The sequence below is a fragment of the Zingiber officinale genome, chromosome 1A, assembly GCF_018446385.1.
Source record: "Zingiber officinale cultivar Zhangliang chromosome 1A, Zo_v1.1, whole genome shotgun sequence".
Taxonomy (NCBI): Eukaryota; Viridiplantae; Streptophyta; class Magnoliopsida; order Zingiberales; family Zingiberaceae; genus Zingiber; species Zingiber officinale.
Window position 1 is genome coordinate 99024614 of NC_055987.1, and position 21499 is coordinate 99046112.

The following is a 21499-nucleotide window of genomic DNA, read 5'->3' on the forward strand; positions in this document are numbered from 1 at the left end:
GACTCATAGATAGAGAGGTGAAGGATGGTTTGGTGCATGAGGACCTGAATAATAATTTCAGTTAGTCTTATTAATTATCTCTGGAGTTGACTGATTCGGTCCATAGAAATTTTCCACCAGTGATCAGAGTTAATCGGGAAGTGCATGCTGTGGTCAGCCTAGAAGCCCAATATCTTTTAATTGTGCCCCTTATTTAGAAGAAATTTTTTTATAAATATATCATAGCCCTGGGGACGCATGAGGAACTGAAGGATTGACATGAGTTGAATCAAGATAACAAAGTTAAAGAACTCCAGGTACGAGAACTGTGAGAAATTATTAGAGAATATAATCTTAGGCTCACTTTTATGAAGCATCATCATAGATGTTATGAAAAAATACCTAGTGATTTGTGTGAAACTTCCAATTATGAAAAAATAGATACGGGTGTAGTTGGCGGCTCAGCTCAATGTTGAGACTTTGCAAGCGTTTATTAATAATTCAAGTAAAGGAGGAATATTCAAGTAGATTTACTCAAATTGAAATACAATGTTAGTTGACTGAATGTAAGAATTAAGGATTTGCTCAAATTGAAATAGATTTATTAATATCGGTTTCTGGATAATAAAATTTTTTCGAAGTAAAATATTGAAGATATTAAATTTAAAAAAAAAATAATGGGCCCTCAGGTTGGCCTACCTAACTTATAACCCGTCTTAGATTATGTTAGGTTGGGGATTTTCCAACCCATCAAGATGACAGATCGGCTCGTCCCATCCCGCCAAATGACTGGCCCACCCATCTTGCCACGGGTTGGTCCATCTGATAGGTCTAGTCTTGAAGAGCCATTTGGGTTGCCCATTGGCAGGACAATTCAGCGATTATACGCAGCAATCGCAACTCAGAGTCTGCTAGGCTAAGCACCGAATCCACAAAGCATATTGCTAGATCTCATTTGATTGTAGAGCATATCTCTGACTTGTTATATTTAAAATTAAGTTTTATAAATATTTATTATATATGTTTTGTTATTTGTTTTAATGTATTTGTATTTTTTCTACATGAGTTGTTGAATTATAGATACCTCCCACTTGTTAGGAGATATTTAATAAAACTCATAAGAAGAAAGATGAATCATTTATTAATGGATGTTCCTTAGCAATTAACGTAAGAATATTAAATTTCGTGAATATATTTGTAGACTTGATGTGAAGGTTAATAAAATCATTATTTTGACAAAGGAAGCAATTTCCACTAGAGTTGTTGAGGCGTCTCAGTCTGGCACAAAGAAGAGGGGGCATAGCCTCTTTCCACCGATGCAGTTAATGATATTTATTATGATGTCGTCGATGGAAGGAAGAAGACATCCCTCTATGGGTTTAACTCTCAGGCCAAAGTTATGTATGAGCAAATAAGGACTCCAAGGATCAGAGGTCATCCTACTTCCTCCTCATTTAGTAAGGTACAAGAATTGAGGGAGGAAAATGAGGACTTGCGGACTCGATTATCATCATTAGAGGAGACAATGGTCGGGAGGGATGTAGAGATACTGGAGAAGCAGGAGTGACAAGCTCAGATTGAACTAATAGTTTGTCATATGCAAGCATTTACAACGACGTTTTCTCCTGATTCACAGATATTTGGCCCGAGCCGTTTGGAGTATCATGATATCCATGATCCTGACCATTCCCCTGCAGAGTAGATTATTTTGAGATATATATCATTTATCTTGATTTTTAATTTCAATCAAAAATATTTTTTTAATAATTACATGTATTTTTTATTGTATTATACATTTCCATGATATTTTCATATGTGGCATATTTTTATCCCAAGAATGCATGTATGCATTTTTAAAAAATATTCGCTAGCTAAATTAATTATCAGTTAAGATAAATAGTTATATCTTTCGTAGTTTAATATCATATTTTCTATTCACAATTAATCTCAATGAAATTTCATGTAAGATCCATTTTGTTTCTTATTTTGATTAGAATGTATTGTATTAGATTACTTTGTATTAGACAAACTTTATCTTGTATTAAATTAGGACCTGTGTTTGGATTTACTATTATGTATTTATTGTTCATTTTAGTTCAACTAGATTGCTGTGTTGTTTATATGTTTGTGTTTATTATGTATTATAAGTTTATTATGTTGTAATTGTTGACATATATTGAGTTTGTTGTGAGTTTATTATGAAAATTATCGTTTGTGATTGTTGGAGTGATATAGATTTATATGTAAATAGGAAAAATAGAAAATAAAAATAAAAAGAGCATTAGCAAATTGTAGCATAGAATAGTGACGGAAATTTACTTTTTCGTCGCAAATAGCAACGGATTATTGAAATATCCGTCGCTACTAACGATGGTTTTTTGAAATGTCCATTGCTAATAGCGATGGAAAATTAAATTTCCGTCGCTATTAGCTAAACATCGATATCCACTACGATAGTTTTCCGTCGCTATAAATTGTGACAAATATTAAAATATCCGACGCTGCAGTGCCAACGATTGATATTTACACGATGGTACGCTTTCCATCGTTGTTCCGTCATAATATATATTTAGCGATAGATATAATCCATCACTATTTGATATATTTTCTGTTGTGAATACTAGTGTAGTTGGCAGCTCAGCTCAATGTTGAGACTTGCAAGCGTTTATTAGTAATTCAAGTAAGATTTACTCAACTTGAAATAGAATGCCAGTTGGCTGAATGTAAGGGTTTAGAGAATAGAATATTTCTATTTAAGTAGTAATCAAATGTATGCTCTATTTGCCCCAGGATACAGTGGATATAGCCAAGCGGGTCACTATGCAGCAGATTTGTAAAAAAAGTGTATGCTCTATACAATCAATTGGGTTTTTAGTTGATTGCCTAGCTAGTTAGTTGCTAGATGTGAAATGACTATATTTGTTCGATTAGTCCCATGAAGATTGATTCAATCGACTGGAGGTAAGTAAAATAGAGTCGTTACAACATTGTAAAAAGTCTGGGAGGTTTCTTAGGGGATAAATAGGGTGCACATATTTTTTTTAAAGATTTTGTTGTGACCAACTAAAATTATTATACTAATGCTAGATTCTTCCCCGGAAGGAACGCATTGTAAGATCCGACTGTAACATCTTGGTAAGGACCGCTACATCTCCAGAACTCGGGTGCAGTGCTAAATATGCAAGAGTTTACGTTACAGAATCCAACTATAACGTCTCAGCAAGGACCGCTACATCTTCATGAGAACTTGGGTGTAGTGTTAAATAAACAAGAGTTCTCATACCATAGGCTGGATAAGAACAAATATGATAGAAAAACTAATAATCTAATATTTGAAACATGGAACATAGGAACTCTCACTAGTAAATCAATGGAGATAGTAGATATTAGGATTAGAAGAAGAATTAGTATTTTGTATGTGCAACAGACAAATTAAATGGGCAGGCGAGAAGGCAAAGATGATAGAGAACTCAGATTTTAAGTTATGGTACACTGAAAAGAGTAAAGCAAGAAATAGAGTGAGTATTATTGTAGATAATTTATTAAAGGATGAAGTTGTAGGAGTAGTTAGAAAAGGGGATAGAATTATAGCTCTTAAGATAATAGTAGCGAAAGAAATTATGAACATAATTAACATATATGCACCACGGGTAGAATTAGATAAAGCTACCAAATCAAGATTTTGGGAGAACTTAGATGAAATATTACAAAATATTCTACCAAATGAAATGATTTTAATAGGAGGTGATCTAAATGGTCATGTCGGAGTGAAAAATGAAAAACATGAGAGAGTACATGGGAGTTATGGGTTTGGAACGAGGAATGAGCAAGGGAAAATTATATTAGATTTTGCAACAGCATATGACCTTATATTAGCTAATACGTTTTTTAAGAAAAGAGAAGAACATTAGTCACATTCAAAAGTAGGAATAATAAATCACAAATTAACTTTCTTATAGTTAGGAAGAAGGATAAAAAGATTTTGTAAAGATTACAAAGTCATCCCTGGAGAAAGCTTTGTTGGAGCAATTATGCTCTAGACATTGCTCATTATTGATGTTCGGTTAAGTAAGTTAAGTTAGGCATTATTTGTGATCTAACATAATTATTGAGTACGCAGATATGAAGAAAAGACCAAGTATGAAGACTTGGCAAGGAAAGTCCTGGAGGTGCGACCTCTTGGCAAAAGGAGACTTAGCATGACAAAGTCGAAGGTAGCACTTGAAGGCAAGCGCAAGGATGAGGAGTCGTGGAGACGAAAACATCCTAAGGACGCAAGGCTGATGGAAGATGCTTGGAGGCATAAAGTTTAAGCTAAGGAAATAATTTAAGTATGTAAAAGTGATGTAAAACTCAAGCTATAAAACTGCTGTAATTCTCAAAGCTATAAGGTACCAATCGACTGGTACCCACACTAGTCGACTGGTACCAAGTAAACAAAACATACAGAAAGGAGACAGAAGGATTGCAACCGAGTACCAGTCGACTGGTAAGTGACCATTGTAGTGTGACGGTAGAAAATCTTACAAAATCTTAAGTGTCATTGAAGCGCATCAGTCGACTGATGTACACATCAGTCGACTGATATCGGGAAAAACTATAAAAGTAATTCTTGGAGCTTGAAGAAAAGTAGAACTACTGTGCTAACAAAAGTGCTTGAAAACTGACTCCTAAGCTGCCAAAATTTCAGTCTCCTCCTTCAAAGCTTAGCTCTCATCTTCTAAAAGGAAGAGACAATCATGTAAAGGTTTCTCCACCTTCGCTCTTGTTTCGAAAAGGAGAAAGTCTTAGTGAAGCTTGATCGTGTGGGTGTGTGCCTTAGATTACTCATCTCAAGGAGGTGGAGACCAAGTAAATCAAGGAGTTAGCATTGTTTTTCTTAGTATTTCATTATTTTTATTCTACTCTATTTGCTTCCACTAACAAGTTGTAGGTATAAATCAAAGAAAGGCTATTCACCCCCTCCTCTAGCCAAATACAAAGGTCCTATCAAGCTTAACTACCCAACATAGGTTAGTAGTGTTGGATATACACCTCAAATATAGTATCAATAGAAAGAAAATATATACGATCCCTAGAATTAAGTGGTGGAAGTTAAAGGATGGGAAGCAAAATATATTAAAGGAGAAGGTAGAAGTACAAGCATTAGGTGAAATATATGATTACTCAAATACAACATGGAATGAGATGGTATCAAAGTTGAAAATAGTAGCTAAGAGTGTACTTGATGAGTCAAAGGGACATGCACCACTAAGTAAAGAATCTTGGTGGTGGAATGAGAAAGTACAAGAGAAAGTGAAGGAAAAACGAATAGCTTATAAGGAATTATATATTTGTAAGAATGAGAAAAACTTTAAAAAATATATACAATAGCCAAGAAAGAAGCTAAGAAAGTAGTGAGTGAAGTAAAAAAATGAAATTTTTGAACGATTATATCAAAAATTAGATGCAAAAGAAGGGGAAATAGACATTTATAGAATAGCTAAAATGAGAGAAAGGAAAATAAGAGATCTTAGCCAAATAAAATGTATTAAAAATGAATGTAATAGGGTATTAGTAAACGATGGGAAAATAAAAGAGCGGTGAAAGAGGTATTTTTATTAACTTTTTAATGAAAGTTTAGGTGACCAACTTAACTTAGGTAATTTAAGTAGCCAAATGAGCATAGAAATTTTAATTTTTATCATAGAATTCAAATTTCAGAAGTAAAACAAACTTTAAATGAGATATACAATGGAAAAGTCATTGGACCAAATGATATTCCGATAAAGGTATGGAAGTGCTTAGGGAATCAAGGTATTGAATAACTTACAAAATTATTTAACATGATATTGAAAATGAAAAAAAAAATGTCTGATCAATGGAGGATAAGTACTCTAGTTCCCTTATATGAGAACAAGGGAGATGTACAAAATTGTGCAAACTATAGGGGTATTAAACTAATGAGTCATACTATGAAACTTTGGGAAAAAGTAATAGAACAAAAATTAAGGAAGGAGACCATAGTGATAGAAAATCAATTTGGGTTCATGCCTGAAAGGTCGACAATAGAAGCTATACATCTTCTTAGACAATTATTTGAAAAATATCGGAAGCAAAAATAAGTTATACACATGGTATTCATTGACTTAGAAAAAGCTTATGATAGAGTCCCACGAGAAATTATATGGAGAATTTTAGAAAAGAGAAGTGTTAACGTAACATATATTGAACTAGTTAAGGATATGTATGAGGATGTAACGACCAGAGTAAAGACTTCAAGTGGAGTAACTGAAGCATTTCCAATAAAGATAGGATTACATCAAGGATCGACTCTAAGTCCCTATCTTTTTACACTAATTATGGGTGAACTCACTGCGCACATTCAAGACACAGTACCGTGGTGCATGTTATTTGCATATGATATTATTTTAGTAGATGAAACACGTGAATGAGTAAATGCTAAACTAGAATCTTGGAGGGAAAGACTAGAAGGGAAAAGTTTTAAGCTTAGTAGATTAAAGACAGAATATATGGAATTTAAGTTTAGCAATATTAGAAGTAACGAAACAATTGTTAAGATAGGAGAGGACGAATTACCTGGAACCGAGAGATTTAAATATTTAGGATCATTTTTGCAAAAGGATGGAGGGATTGAGAGATATATCTTACATAGAATACAAGCAGGATGAGTGAAATGGAGGGGAGCGCCGAGTGTTTTATGTGACCGTAAAGTACCTCTTAAACTTAAAGGTAAGTTCTATAAAATCGTAGTTAGACCTGCTATGTTATATGGAGTTGAATGTTGGACTATAACTCTAGCACATGAACAGAAAATGAGAGTTGCAGAGATTAGGATGTTAAGGCGGATGTGTGGACATACAAGGATGGACAAAATAAGAAATGAAAGAATTAGAGAGAAAGTCAGAGTTACATCTATTGAGAAAAAACTCTGAGAGACACGTTTAACATGGTACGGACATGTACTTAGATGACTAATAAATGCTCCAATTAGGTAATGTGAAATTATGATAAACATGCATATCAAACGAGGAAGAGGAAGAGGAAGAGGAATACCAAAAAAGACTTGGTTAGCAACAATAAAACAAGATAAATTTTATTTAAATATAGATGATGATATAATAGGAGATAAAGCTCAATGATATAAAAGGATTCATACAGCCGACCCCACCTAATAGGAAAAGACTTGATTATTGTTGTTATTGTATTTTGTTGTGACCAATTGCTTAAACTAATTCTAATGACCTGAAAGAAAAGACTTGATTATTGTTGTTATTGTATTTTGTTGTGACCAATTGCTTAAACTAATTCCAATGACCTGAAATCCTAAGGGAAGGATTTATTCTAAAGCTCTTGCTAATTTCCTTTTTAAAATTTATTTATATTTGACATAGAGCATTACTTGTAATATTTTTAAAAGGTTAGAGGGTGCCCCAGACTATAGCGCAGACGGTGGGTATATATCATCTTTGGCATAATACCAGTAGTTAATTCTTAGGAATTGACGACCTAGGGTATACCCTACCATGTATTTATGGTCTGTGTACCTGCATGTATCTTCCTCCATATTCATGGGATCAATATTAGGAGACCACTAAAGTAACGAATCTACCTCTTAACATGTTAGAGGATCCATGAGGCTTGCCCCATCACCTCATTTCAAGGAGTAAATGTGATGAATTTATTAGATGTTACACACCTAATGTCTCCTAGATCATAGAGTAAGAATAGAGTATTTAATGTCCTAATGAGACTACGGGCCTACGGCCTAATAGTTAAATCTTTCATATGATTAATTTGATATTTAAAATTTGAATCTGAGCTACAATGTGTTATAGAAATTTTTTTCTAGTAGACAATAAATATTTTTCGATTTATTTTAATTTTAGTGACTAATAAAAACTTTATTACTGAGTCATCATTTTAAAAATTAATAATAGTTAGATATTTAGATTATAAAAAAAATATAGCACGTACTCATGTGAAAATAAAACAATTATTGATTTTTAAAAAAAATATCAATAATTGTAAATTTATATTGAGAATCTTTTTTAAATTTTCAGACCCCCAAATATTGCAAATTTCATTGACTCTTTGTTACAATAGCGTCTCCTCACCACCAACCCCAATCCTCTCAACCACCACTCGCTCCGCACACCTCCCAAATCCCCATCAAAAGGCGCGGCCCTTCCTTCTTCAACCATTGCCCCCTCCTCCTCCTCCCCTCCTCCTCCTCCCTCCTCCTCCGCCGCGGCGGCTCCCGCGTCCGCCGCCGGCCCTTCTCCTCCCCGGTCCGAGCCCTCTCCGCCCCCGCTGCCCTCACCCAGGACGACCTCAAGAAACTCGCCGCCGTCAAGGCAGTCGAGTACGTCAGCAGCGGCATGGTCCTCGGCCTGGGCACCGGCTCCACCGCCGCCTTCGTGGTCGCGGAGATCGGGGCCCTCCTCTCCTCCGGGAAGCTCACCGACATCGTCGGCGTTCCCACCTCCAAGCGCACCTACGAGCAGGCCCTCTCGCTGGGGATCCCCCTCTCCACCCTCGACGGTCACCCGCGGATCGATCTCGCCATCGACGGCGCCGACGAGGTCGAAATCCCTGCTTTTGGCGAACCATACATTGATGCATACGCCTCTTTCTTGATTCTCGCTAGCTGCTAAAATCTCTTAATTCCGGAATTGTGACAGGTCGATCCAGATCTGAATCTTGTCAAGGGGCGTGGAGGTGCCCTACTTCGGGAGAAGATGGTCGAGGCCGCCTCCGAGAAGTTCGTCGTGGTGGTGGACGACACGAAGCTCGTCTCCGGGCTGGGAGGAAGCGGGCTAGCGATGCCCGTGGAAGTCGTGCAGTTCTGCTGGAAGTACAACCTGACGAGACTGCAAGAGCTGTTTCGAGAACAAGGCTGCGAAGCCAAGCTTCGCCTAGACGACGGCGGGAAGCCTTACGTCACGGACAATGCGAACTACATCGTCGACTTGTACTTCGAGACGCCGATCAAAGATGCCGCGGCGGCCGGAGAAGAGATCTCGGCGTTCGAAGGCGTCGTGGAGCACGGATTGTTTCTGGACATGGCGACCGCCGTCATAATCGCGGGGAAAGACGGAGTCGCCGTGAAGGCGAAGTGAATTCGACCGTCGCCATTGATTCGATGTGCATCGTCAATTGCTTCTTCTATCTGAGCATTGAATTGAATGACTATATATAGATATATCGAAACTAATTTCCGAGTGTAATAATAAGATTTTAAAAATCCTAAATTATTTAGGCAAAAATCAAATAGACGTTCCCAATGGTATAAATTATTAAAAGTATATTGTTAAAAAAAAAAAAAGTTAGAAGCATGCCCCACCCAATATTTTATGCCGAGAATATTTTACTTTGAGTGAATTATTGCAATATGTAGTAGTTATTATATAGTCGTTACAATAATATTATTTACTTTTAGTGTTATTGTAGTATCGATTAATCACTAGCAATATATAGTAGCTATGGTTGTTATAAGTAGTGCTTTGGGGTTATGATGCAGTAAAATAGTATAAGTTATCATCTAGATATCTATGACTTAATCCTTAATTATAATATATTTGAAGAGATTTTTTTTTTCTAAATAAAATGCATAACTACAAAATACTAAATTTGTGAACTGTTTACTATGAGTACTATAAAATACTAAATTTATGAACCGTTTATTATGAGTATTTTTTAATTTATCCTAATAATGAATAGAAAATTTTTATGAAATCAAATGGATGATCTTAAATATAGTATTATCTGATTCATCAGGTATATATTGAAATTAATTTTGGAGGGAAATTATAAGATTTGAAAAAATCTTAAAGATATTTAGGTAAAAGTCAAATTGACGTTCCAAATGGTATAAATTATCAAAAGTACATTTCTTTAAAATGAAAAGTTAAAAGCGTGCTCTATAATTGATAAGAGTTATAGCAAACGGATCCAAAAGATGAAATAGTAATTAAAATTAAGATGACGTGGTGATTAAAATTAGGAGAAAGGAGCACTCCATATTTGATCTTGTTAAATTCTCGGATCTTACCTGTACGACCCTAAAGTATGACGTTTGAATAAGGCTGACCGAATACACACCCTGTCGAATATAAGGACTATAGGACTTTACTCTGAAACTAAAGAAAAAATGCACTCAGTCAGTCAATGATCAGCCGAGTTCTAAGGAGCCTAGCTGGATGAATGGTCGTCTGGGCTCTAAGGAGCCTAATCGGATGAAAGGTCGTTCGGGTCTTAGGCACTTAGGCCTTCTAACTCTTTATACTCGATCAGCCAGATAAAAGCCGGTAGAACATAATGCTCTCTATATACGTCTGCTCAGGCAAAGTCCAGACGGGCCTAAAATCCTTAGCCTCATAAAACTCTCAAATATACGATCAGCCGGAAAAAGGATGGTCGAACATAAGGTTTTCTGTGCACGCTTGATTAGGCAAAGCCCGGCCGAGTTTAACACACTTAGTATCATAAAGCTCTTAGTATACGACCAGCAGAATAAATGATGGTCGAACATAAGTTTCTCTATGTTCGCCCGGCTAGGAAAAGGTCGGCTGAGCTCAAAGACACTCAGTCTCGTAAAGCTCTTGATATACGATCGGCCGGATAAACGCTGATCGAACATAAGGCTTTCTGTGCACTCTCGGTCTAGTAAAGCCCTACTGAATTTAGCGCTCTTAGCCTCGTAAAGATCTCAATATATGATCGGCTAGGTAAAGACTGGTCAATCTCAAATACACTCAGCCTATTAAAGCTCTTGATATACGATGGGCTAGATAAAGACAAGTCGAACATAAGGCTTTATGTGCACGCTCAGTCAAGCAAAGCCTAGTTGGGTTTATCACCCTTAGTCTCGTAAAGCTCTCAATATATGATTGGTCGAGTAAACACCGGTCGGGCTCAAAAACACTCAGGCTCATAAAGCTCTTGATATACAATCGGCCAGATAAAGGCTAGTCGAATATAAGGCTTTCTGTGCATGCTCGGTCAGGTAAAGCCCGGCCGGGTTTAGCGCCCTTAGCCTCGTAAAGCTCTCAATATATGATCGGTCGGGTAAAGGCAGGCCAGACTCAAAAACATATAGCCTCGTAAAGCTCTTGATATACGATCAACCGGATAAATGCTGGTCGAACATATGACTTTCTGTGCACACTCGGTCGGGCAAATCCCAGCTGGGTTTAGCGCCCTTAGCCTAGTAAAGCTCTCAATCTATGATTGGCCGAGTAAAAGCTAGTCAGGTTTAAAGGCACCTATCCTTTAGGAGCTTCACATGAATGGTCGGCTGGGTAAAGGTTGGTTAGGTTTAAGATTACCTGATATCATATCATCTTTCAAATGTTACTTTAATATACAATTGATCATATGACTCTTTAAATGAACTTTTGGCATACTTTGGGCACCGTATCAGTCTCTAAACAAATTTTTACAGTATTTTGTACACAACAAAGCAGATTAATACAAAGACAGATATAAATACAACTGGCCTTGAGACCAATCGGGATATACTCAGCAGACAACTTCTAACAACATTATAACAACTTATGAGAACTTATCAGAGAATATTCCTTTGAAACCTTCTTCGAATATTATTATGTCTCTCATAAGCCAACTAATCATGACAATATATTTCTCTAATCATTTCAGTAATAACATGAAGTATAAATAACAAAAAGAGGTATATCAATGGGTGGATAAAAGATTCCTTATATAATTATTTCATACCGTCCAAGTTGTATGCTTTTCATCACTTTACAAACTCTGACAACTTAGGTCACCTCATGATCATGGAAGTTATAAGAGGTGGTATATAAATAGGGTCCTCTTCGTTGGTAATGTACGCAATTGGCATCATCTAAGCATTACTCTCGCGCGTATCCTCTACTATTCACCATTCACCCGCCGGAAATTGTACTGATTGGAGCATCAGAAGGGTTTGTCAGGGACCCCCTCTCTGGTCTTTGGTCACTAACATTTTGTTGGATTGTCGGATTGTGTATAGAATCGTTGAGGAGCTTCATCACCAGTTAAAGAAGTCGTCGGCTAATTAACAAACTATCCACTAGAGTCAGCACGTCATCTCCCTAGCCTTTAGACGGAATCAATAATATTTTTTATCGAGAATATTTTACTTTGAGTGTTGTTACAATAATTACGAATAGTTACAATAAATTATTATCGTAAAAAAATAATATGGTATTGTTACTTACTTTTACGCTATGTTTCCTTCGAGGTATGGATTGAGGAGGGAAAGGAATGCCTAGGAAAAACAAATCTATTGAATGAAGGAAGAGAAAGGAAAGGAGAGAAATGAATCCTGCGGAAATCTTGCGATAGGAAGAGGGAAGAAAGAAAAAAAATGAGGCAAATAAGAAAAAAATGACAACACCTTCTGGCCCAGGAATAGCCTGAGCATCATCATTGGGTTGATATGCCCACCGTAATGAAAACCCCTCCACGATCAACAATAACAAAAATCAACGAGTTTCTTCTAGTGGAAGAAGAGAAGAAGTAATATGGACATCGAGTGGAGCTAGCTTCTCCATCCCTGGGAAGGAGCTCCCCTACATCTTCTGCTAGAAGAAGCCTAGTTTTCTAATCCCAACGGCTCTCAATTATGAAAGAATCTACGTTGGAGCAGATCATTCCGATGAAGGCCATGGCCAGCCGAAGCCATTAGAAGATGATGCAGAGCGGATGAGCCTTGCAGGTTACCCGAGGTCTGTCTTCACCATCGAAGAGGAGACGTAGGAGGACTTGGAGTCTTGGGGGAGCAAGAAAGGCCCCATTAGGAAGAGCTTGAGGGACTTGCTTCAGTGTAATGAAACTCCCACTGTGATTCCTCTTTCCTCCCCTGCCCTGACTCCAATGGCCTGTCAAAAGAAAACCATGTTCCACTCGCAACCCAAGGCTTCTTCATCTCAATCACCAACCTTCAAGTTCCTTAGGAACTTAGAGGAGAAATTGTACGAGAAAACTTTGCTAGAAGAAGCACTGAAGGTCCAAATAAGCTGCAAGCAAATGAAGAACAAAGACAGAGGGCAACAGAGTTCCTAGGTGAAGATGAACATAAATTAAGCTTTTATCCTTTGCATGTCTCTTGCATTTCGATTGTGTTGGTCTACTCCACTTCAGGTGGCGAATCTGGTGCATGCAATTGCTGAAAAATACATTCTTTTTCATCTTCTATAATGCTTTCGATCAGATAGATGTGAAGCAATTTCGATCAGATAAACGCGAGGCAGCCGATGAGTTTTAGGCGGCCTTGCAGGGTCGCCCCCGCTGCTCACATTGAGTTTGAGAACGAGGAGGCCCTGCAAGGCCGCTGCAACTTCTCGCGATGAGCATGAGGCAGCCTTGGCGAGCACGAGTAGGTCCTGTAGGGCCACCCGCTGCTTGCAGCGAGTGTGAGGCAGCCAACGAGTGCGAGGCTGCCAACAAGTTGTTGAGTGAGGCGGTCGTGCAGGACCGATTAGTTGAGGGCAAAACGACTGGAAAGGAAGGATGGAAAGTGACGTTCCGAATTTTGGATGGGCAAAAATATATTCATAAATTAGACAGTCGATGCGTTGCTTTGCCAAAGTAAATAATAGAAAAGATTAATAATCCATCTTTTTCATCAGGTAAACGATAAAAAGTTTTCCTTGAGAAAAATTTTTCTCGGTTTTTGAATCCATCCTCCCAAGTAAATATAGTGATTCTGTCCGAAAATTGAAGATATGAAAAGTTAGAGATGTGGCGCTCACGCTGACCTCCTGTAGACTCCGCGTCGGTGAGCCCCGTGTCGGTGAGCCTATCGTTAGGCCCAGCGGGATAGCTGCTTGGTCGAAGTTGAACTCTGCACACATCGATCTCTGTTGTCTGGTCGAGTGGGGTAGCCGCTCAACTCGACTTCTGCACATTGTCTTGAGCGTCGGTTGTTTGATTGCTCCCCGTGTCGAAGGCGACGGCGGGTCGGAGCCTTCTTCCGATCGGGGCATGCTTTGCCCGACCGGCTGATGCCATCTACGTATTAACAGCCTTGACTGTGACCTCCTCTAACCTCCACCGTGGCAATGGGGTGGGACCCTTCATCATCACCGCATCACAAGTCTCCCCTTCAAGTCTAGTCGAAGGAGGCTATAAGTCTGACTGACTAGACAATTGTCTGAGCAGATTTCCTCCCGATCGACCTTCGACACTATGTGGTTGATGATCGAGATGCGACCGTTCCTTGCCGATCGGCCCATTGAAGCTTGTCGTTCGGTCATAGGTATGGTCCCTCAATCTGATCGGTACCACGAAGGTTTGTACTTGTAAATCTTTGCTTGGACTGTCTTGGGCGAGCACAAGCAAGGCTTATGTCACCCAAATTTCTAGGAAATCATACAAATCTCCGTGCATTAAGGCTGAGCATGCTCCCATGCCTTCATTAAATGTCGACCCGTGGCGATGCGCCACATGGCACGCCCGCTACTGCCGCATGCCTGACCTGATAGGGTATTGATGTGATATTTGGCGATTTAAATTCAACAGTCCGATGTTTGCCTGAGTTTCTTTGACCTAGATTGGGCGACTATGATCAGTTGGCCCCAAGCTTATAAGCCAGTGCGTGTCGCCACCTTTGCGTATTTCGCCTTCGTGCTCTTTGGCGCTGCCTGCTTCGTGCTCCGATGACATTCCCCTACTACTCCTCCTGCGACCTCCCCCAGCAGACTTTCTCCGTCGACCTTTTGCTCGTAAGCTTTCCTCCCTATCGCACTGATCTCCGAGTTTTTTTCTCTTTCAGCGTCTGTCCTCCCCTACCTTCTGAATTTTTCAGCGTCTGTGTTTCGACGATAGCCCCGCCGGTAGGTTTTCTTCACATCTCCACCTTTCTTTATTTTGTAATGGCAAGTTCTTAGTAGCCGCTTGTCGGCATCCTGGGGCCCTAGTACACCTCTACCGAGTCCCGGTTCGACGCCGGCGACGCTAAAAGTCTAAAAGTCGTTTTTGAGCTTCCTCCCGAATACGAAGTACTTCTTCCTTCACCTTCCGATCGGCCAAATTCTCTGCCGCCCAACTGTATCACCTTCTTTCGAGATCATTTTACCATCGGCCTACAGTTTCCCATCCACCCCTTCTTTTCTTCCGTGTGTAAATATTTTCGAGTCTCCCTTCATCAAGTGTACCAAACTCCTTTCGGTTGTTGTGCGGGGTGGTAGTTCTTTTTCGCCTGGATGGCATCCCACTCACTCCCTGGCTCTTTTATTACTTTTATTATACCAAATCTTCTGAGTCGGGAACTTTCCTTTTCCAAGCCTAAGTGGGATTGGTTTTCTTTGATAAAATACCGACTTCCAACAAACACTAAAAGGAGTACTTCTTTTTTGTGCGCTTTCCCGAGAGATCGGACTTCCCAACAAACTGGCAGCTCGACGTGGTGGCTCAGCCTCCGTTGAAGAAGTATAAAAGCCGATCAGACTACCTTAACACTGCATCAATGTTGGCCGGTCAGAAATACGACATCCACAATCTGCTGCTGGAGGGTGTCATGTATATCTTTGGCTTGAATCTAATCCGCACCCGGCTCCCGTTCAGCCTAGGTATGCGATCACTTTACTCCTTTCTTTGATTCTAATTGATTTTTCTTCCTTTTGTGCAGCCGAAGTCATGTTGCACGTACATCTGTCTAGCAAGGCGAAGCTTGCAGACATCGCGATCAACACGGTCATGGTAGAAGAACTGGGGAGTCGCGGCCTACAGCCGGTTGGCTCGCAAGATGAGCCGCGGGACAAGAGCGAGGAGACTCCCACTTTGGTCAGTGGTTGAGCGACCGGTGGCTCCCAACCTTTTTCCAAACGGTGTCCGATCATTCCTGTTGATGGGGATTCAAGCTCAGCTTCCTCAAACGAGCCACTGACCATGCGCAAGAGGCACCGAGCGGAGCCTTCATTGCGCTCCGCCACTTTTGGGGTGTGGTCCATCGAATGGGTGGAGACGTCGATCCCTGCTCCCGTCCAAGAGTCCACTATCCCTGAGTCATCGAATCAGACGCCCTCCCTAACCGGTCTGCCTTAGGGGATAGTTTGCGCACCACCGGTGCCCTTCCTGCCACCAAAATCGAAGACCAAGAAGTCAGACATCCGGTCGGCTTCTTCATCACGGCCGTCTGGGAGGGCCACTTCTGCACAGTCAGCCCCGAGCGGCCAACGCCATATTACAGCGATTCTGCATCTACCGACCGAGGAGTGGCGCGAATCCAGCGTCGAATCCCAAGCTCCAGAGCTTCAGATCATCATCCAAGAGACGCTCGGCAAAATATGGGAAGATGCCCGGGCCCGCGTGGCGGTGATGCCTCCGAGGGCACTCGCGAACAGCCACACCTAGATGTCTACTGGGGTAAGTTTTACATTTACATAGTTTACTTCTGCTCGGCGCTAATATTCATTTTGTTGTTTGCAGTACTGGGTGGAGAGCCTGGCCATGTGCCAAAGGCTCATCTTTTTGGAGGAGGAGGTGAAGCAAATGAAGGCGCCGAGCGGTCAGTCCTCCGCCGCTCAAGAACAAACAAACGTCGAGGTGGCCAAATTGCGGACCGCTCTGGAGAAGAGTAACAAACTGCTCGAGACTGAACGGGCTAAGAGCGCCGGGCAGGCCATGATATTTGAGCGGCTCAATAAACAGGTCACCACCTTCGATAATAAAATCGAGTCGGCCAACGCAAGGGAGAATCGGACCATCGAAGACCTCGAGGTGAAGAATAAGGAGGCATGGACCCTCACCCAAAAACTCAAGGAAACTGAGGACTTCCTGGTCGTCGAGTGGAACAACCGGTCGGCCGAAGAAACGACCCTTCACGGCCAACTCCCCTCCAAGGATACTGCGCTGGCCACTATTAAGGATGAGCTGGAGGCCTCCCGATCGACCTTGAAGACCTACCATGAAGCCGAGCCTAGCTGTTTCGAGGCTATGAAGAAAAATTACCTCCACTCGAATGTTTTCAACGAGAAGGTCACCGATTGGGCTCTACGCCTATTTGACTTGGCCATCGATGGGATGATTGACCAACTCCACGAGAGAGGCCACCTGCCGACAGCTCTGACCAGTAGTGTCATTAGCCGGGATAAACTCACTGTCGCGCTGTCTGACGAAGTCTTGGACTACCTTGAGTGAGGTCGAGGGCTCTTGTAAAGTTTTTGGAGTTGTAAAATTTTGAAATCTTAATGAATTCTTATCCGTTCGGACAAGCTTTATCTCCTTGTATGTTTTTCAACTCTTTTGAGTATTGCAAGAACTCGTGGCCTCATCACCCCGATCGTCCATGATTAGTCTATCCAGCAGACCAATCCTTTTGTAGTTGGAGTACCACTATGATTTGATGGACTCCCGATCGACCTTAGGATCATTTTGAAGAACAGTGTCGAACAACCACTACATCTTGAAGACTTCAAGCTCTTGAGTAGCCCGAGTTCACGGTGGGTTATTCATCGATATTTGCTCGCTCACTGAGTCATGGGTTTAAGGTCGCCGCTCGACAGTTGAGGAAGATTAGGTGGACACCAGGGTTTAAGGTCGTCGCTCGATCGTTGATGTGATCCCAGGTTTAAGGTCGTCGCTCAACCGTTGCTGTAGACCCGGGTTTAAGGTCGCCACTCGACCGTTAATAGAGACAAGCATTTAAGGTCGCCACTCAACAGTTGATAGAGACATGTGTTTAAGGTCGTCGCTCGACCATTGATAGAGACATGCGTTTAAGGTCGTCGCTCAACCATTGATGGAGACAAACGTTTAAGGTCGTCGCTCGACTATTGGTGGAGACAAGAGTTTAAGGTCGCTGCTCGATCATTGGTGGAGACAAGAGTTTAAGGTCGCCGCTTGACCGTTGGTGGACACAAGAGTTTAAGGTCGCCGCTCAACTGTTGGTGGAGACAAGAATTTAAGGTCATCGCTTGACCGTTGATGTAAACTCGATGTAGACCCGGGTTTAAGGTCGCCGCTCGACCGATAAGGGAGATGCACTTCAAGAGGCCTTCGATTTTTATTCAGATTTTGCCTTGTGTTCGAGAGACATACAAGAAATACAAAAAATATAGTACTCACTCGTGCACCTCTCATCCAGCCCTGTAGGGTTGAAGATGATTCGCACTCCATGCTCTCTCGAGCTGCCTTCCCTCTTCATCCTCCATATAGTAGGCGCCCGAACGGAGCTTCTCTACGATCTTGAAAGGCCCTGCTTGTTAAAATGTATACTAAAAGTCTAGCTTTTGTATAAACATTTATTTTGAAATGAGAATCACATTGGTTAAATATCTGCATTTAGTTAAATGCAGTTGTCCATTTAATTTATATTATAGTTAACATGGTGTGTGGTGTCACACAGAAGATCATGTTATCAGTTCCTTATAAATATAAATAGAAGCTCACAACCAAGATGGATTAGGACAAACCATTGGAATGGTTGTAGTGTAATTTGGTACTAATTTATCTTGACTATAAAATTACACTAGTACACTATGTGTGTATAGAGCAGGACCATTTGAGGTTATTCATTTTATACTAACTGCATAAAAGAACAGAACCTCTGTTATTTTGGATGTGCATACTCTTAATCTCGATATAATAATATGCACATGTACTTAGTATTTATTTCTTTAATTTATCAAAGGGTGAGATTTATTCGTTAAATCAATAGACCCGATAAGTTAGGAAATAATATTATTTATATGGTGTGTTGTTGATTATAGAAGGAAACTGTGTCCTATTTATTAGGATGATGATGTCCCCTTGAGGAGATCATAAGGATTGTCATGTAAACCCTGCAGGTGGACTTAGTGTTGGAGTTGCAAGGTTGCAAACATAGTGTTAGGACCAAAAGTAGCTAGAGGGGGGGTGAATAGCTCGTCGCGTTCTCTCGGTGCTCGGCGTTGCTTGGCGTTGCTTGTTTCTTCAAAAATATGCAGCGGAAAATACAGAAACAAATGCAACAACGCTAACACGGTTGGTTTACTTGGTATCCACCTCACAAGAGGTGACTAGTCCAAGGATCCACACCACGCACGCACCCTCCACTATGAAAACACTCCTTTTCGATAACTACCGAGGGCGGAGAAGCCCTACAAGACTCTCAGTACAAGAAGAAAGGAAAGGGAAACAAAATACAAGCGCAAAGCTTACAATGAGTACAGAAGACCCTAACCCTAGCTTCTCTTCTTGCCTTTGATCCGCCTCTTGACTTGGAAAGCTTCCAAGATCCTTCAAGAACTGGCGACCTGATCTTTGAGAGCGTGGAGCTGGCGAGTAATCTGGAGTGAATCGGTGAAGTTCTACCGCAGCCATCGAACGCCTGCAGCTATAAACGATGTCAACGGTCGGATCCCGATCGATTCGAATGTTCCCAATCGATCGGGAGGCTTTGGATCGATCCACGGATCGATCCAGAGCCTCTTGCTCGAAAGCGCTGGATCGATCCACGGATCGATCCGGCGCTTATCGCGCGAAGCAGCATCGATCCACGATCGATTGGGACCTCTGAATCGATCCACGGATCGATCCGAAGCTCTCGCTGGGACAGTGCGGATCAATCCATCGATCGATCCGACGCGGTTTTGTCCAAAACCAAGTCCTAAACCTCAAACCAACATCCGGTCAACCTTGACTGTTGGTATGTCATGCCTAGCATCTAGTCACTCCCTTGACTGCTAGGACTCCCTTACCAAGTGTCCGGTCAATCCCTTTGACCCACTTGGACTTTTCTCTGTGCCAAGTATCCGGTCAATCCCTTTGACCTACTTGGACTTTTCTTTCATGCCAAGTATCCATCAATCCTTTGACCTACTTGGACTTCCCAACACCGGATGTCCGATCATCCTTGATCCATCTGGATTTTCCTTGCCCGGCTTCACTCACGGGACTTTCACCTAGCTTCACTCACTAGGGTTTTCCATCCGCCTAGCTTCACTCACTAGGACTTTCACGGCTTCACTCACCAGGATTTCCATCCGCCTAGCTTCACTCACTAGGACTTTCACCGGCTTCACTCACCATTTTCCATCGCCTAGCTTCACTCACTAGGACTTCCTTGGCTTCACTCACCGGGACTTTCATTTTGCCTAACATCCCAGTTAGCACTTCCCGGTCAAGTATCCGGTCAACCTTGACCTACTTGACTCTTCTTCAATCAATATCTTATTGTCAAACATCTAAACCCAAACCAAGACTCAGCTTGGTTACCCAGGTCAACCTTGACCTGAGGGATATTGCACCAACAATCTCCCCCTTTTTGATGTTTGACAATACCACAATAACACTTACAATCCCATATGTAAGTTAGGCTAATCCCATAGCCTCCTTCTTCATGCCACTAGGTAATGAAAGCATAAATTAAGCTCTTCATTCTCCCCCTAAGAGGGCAAACTCCCTCTAGGTAATGAAAGCCTAACTTACTCCCTTTCATGAGTCCTTTCATTCTCCCCCTATGACCTTCCCATAGGTAATGAAGGACTAAGCTTAACCATACATTCTCCCCCTATTGGCACACATCAACCCATCGTTGGACACACATCAACCTATGCTCCAATTCTGGGCACACTTCAACAAATCCATTTGTTGAAGACTCTCCCCCTGAAGAGTTGCTCATCGTTGTTCACAACATCACTCGTTGTGATCAACACGATAATGAAGGTCCCATACCCTTCATTTATCCTTAACTTCTCCCTCAATGTAGACAACTACCCAACCTTGAGCATTATCTACCACATGAGTGTCCACTTGAAATAATGAGGATATCCACTCCCCATTTCTCCCCATTTCAAGTTTAAATGCTCAACCTTGAGCAAGTTCACAACAGAAGGTTAACCACCTTCCAAGGTTCATGAAAAATAACTTTCATGTCTTTAAAGAGTCCCTCCCCCTAAAGACATGGTGGTAACTTCTGTCATTGCACCAACAATGACTTGGAATCCCTAAAACATTAGGAAACCCAAATTTGGAAGTTTTGAGGTTCAAATATTCAAAATTTGAAACAACCTCAACCTAAACTTCTACTTAGTCTTCGTTAACCAATCCATCCTTGTTTTCAACATGAAAACACCCTTTGTATGTATACAAATGTATGTAAGGGTTGTGAAATTGTTACCTAGACTCAAAGAGGTTCAAAGATGCTGAAATCAGGCCTTCCCAGCCAAAATCAGTAACTTGGATCGATTGGAGTTGGGTTCCAATCGATTGAACCTTTCTGAATCGATCCACGGATCGATTCAGACTCCCTGGATCGATCGGCTGATCGATCCTGCTCGTCGGGAATTGCCGTTTGAATCGATCCACGGATCGATTCGGGCACTCCAATCGATCCATGGATCGATCGGAGCTCTGATAGTTGCTGAAATTCCATTTCAGTCGACTTCAGAAACCCCTAGAAAATTCTACAAAAATCCAAAAATCATGAAATTTCGTGTAGACATTATTTAGGGTATAATTTATCATGGAAAAATAGTTTTATATGAAAATACATTATATTTTCAAAGATTGACACAAACTTGAAAACTTG

General features: G+C 40.9%; 1 protein-coding gene across 1 annotated transcript; it reads left to right on the top strand.

Annotated features, from left to right (window-relative positions):
• The first annotated feature begins 4178 nt into the window (after positions 1–4178).
• Positions 4179–9358, top strand: LOC122000716 (probable ribose-5-phosphate isomerase 3, chloroplastic). The gene is made up of 3 exons (XM_042555152.1): positions 4179–4279; positions 8195–8564; positions 8664–9358. Exons 1-3 carry the CDS (start codon positions 4179–4181, stop codon positions 9099–9101), a joined length of 909 nt encoding a protein of 302 aa, XP_042411086.1. The 3' UTR covers positions 9102–9358.
• Positions 9359–21499: the final 12141 nt, after the last annotated feature.

Excerpts from the sequence above, each read along its gene's own strand:
- LOC122000716 (XM_042555152.1), top strand. The coding sequence starts at position 4,179 with ATGACAAAGTCGAAGGTAGCACTTGAAGGCAAGCGCAAGGATGAGGAG. Across the intron at positions 4,280-8,194 it reads CTGATGGAAGATGCTTGGAG|CCTCCTCCCCTCCTCCTCCT; the intron begins GCATAAAGTTTA and ends TTGCCCCCTCCT. Across the intron at positions 8,565-8,663 it reads CCATCGACGGCGCCGACGAG|GTCGATCCAGATCTGAATCT; the intron begins GTCGAAATCCCT and ends GAATTGTGACAG.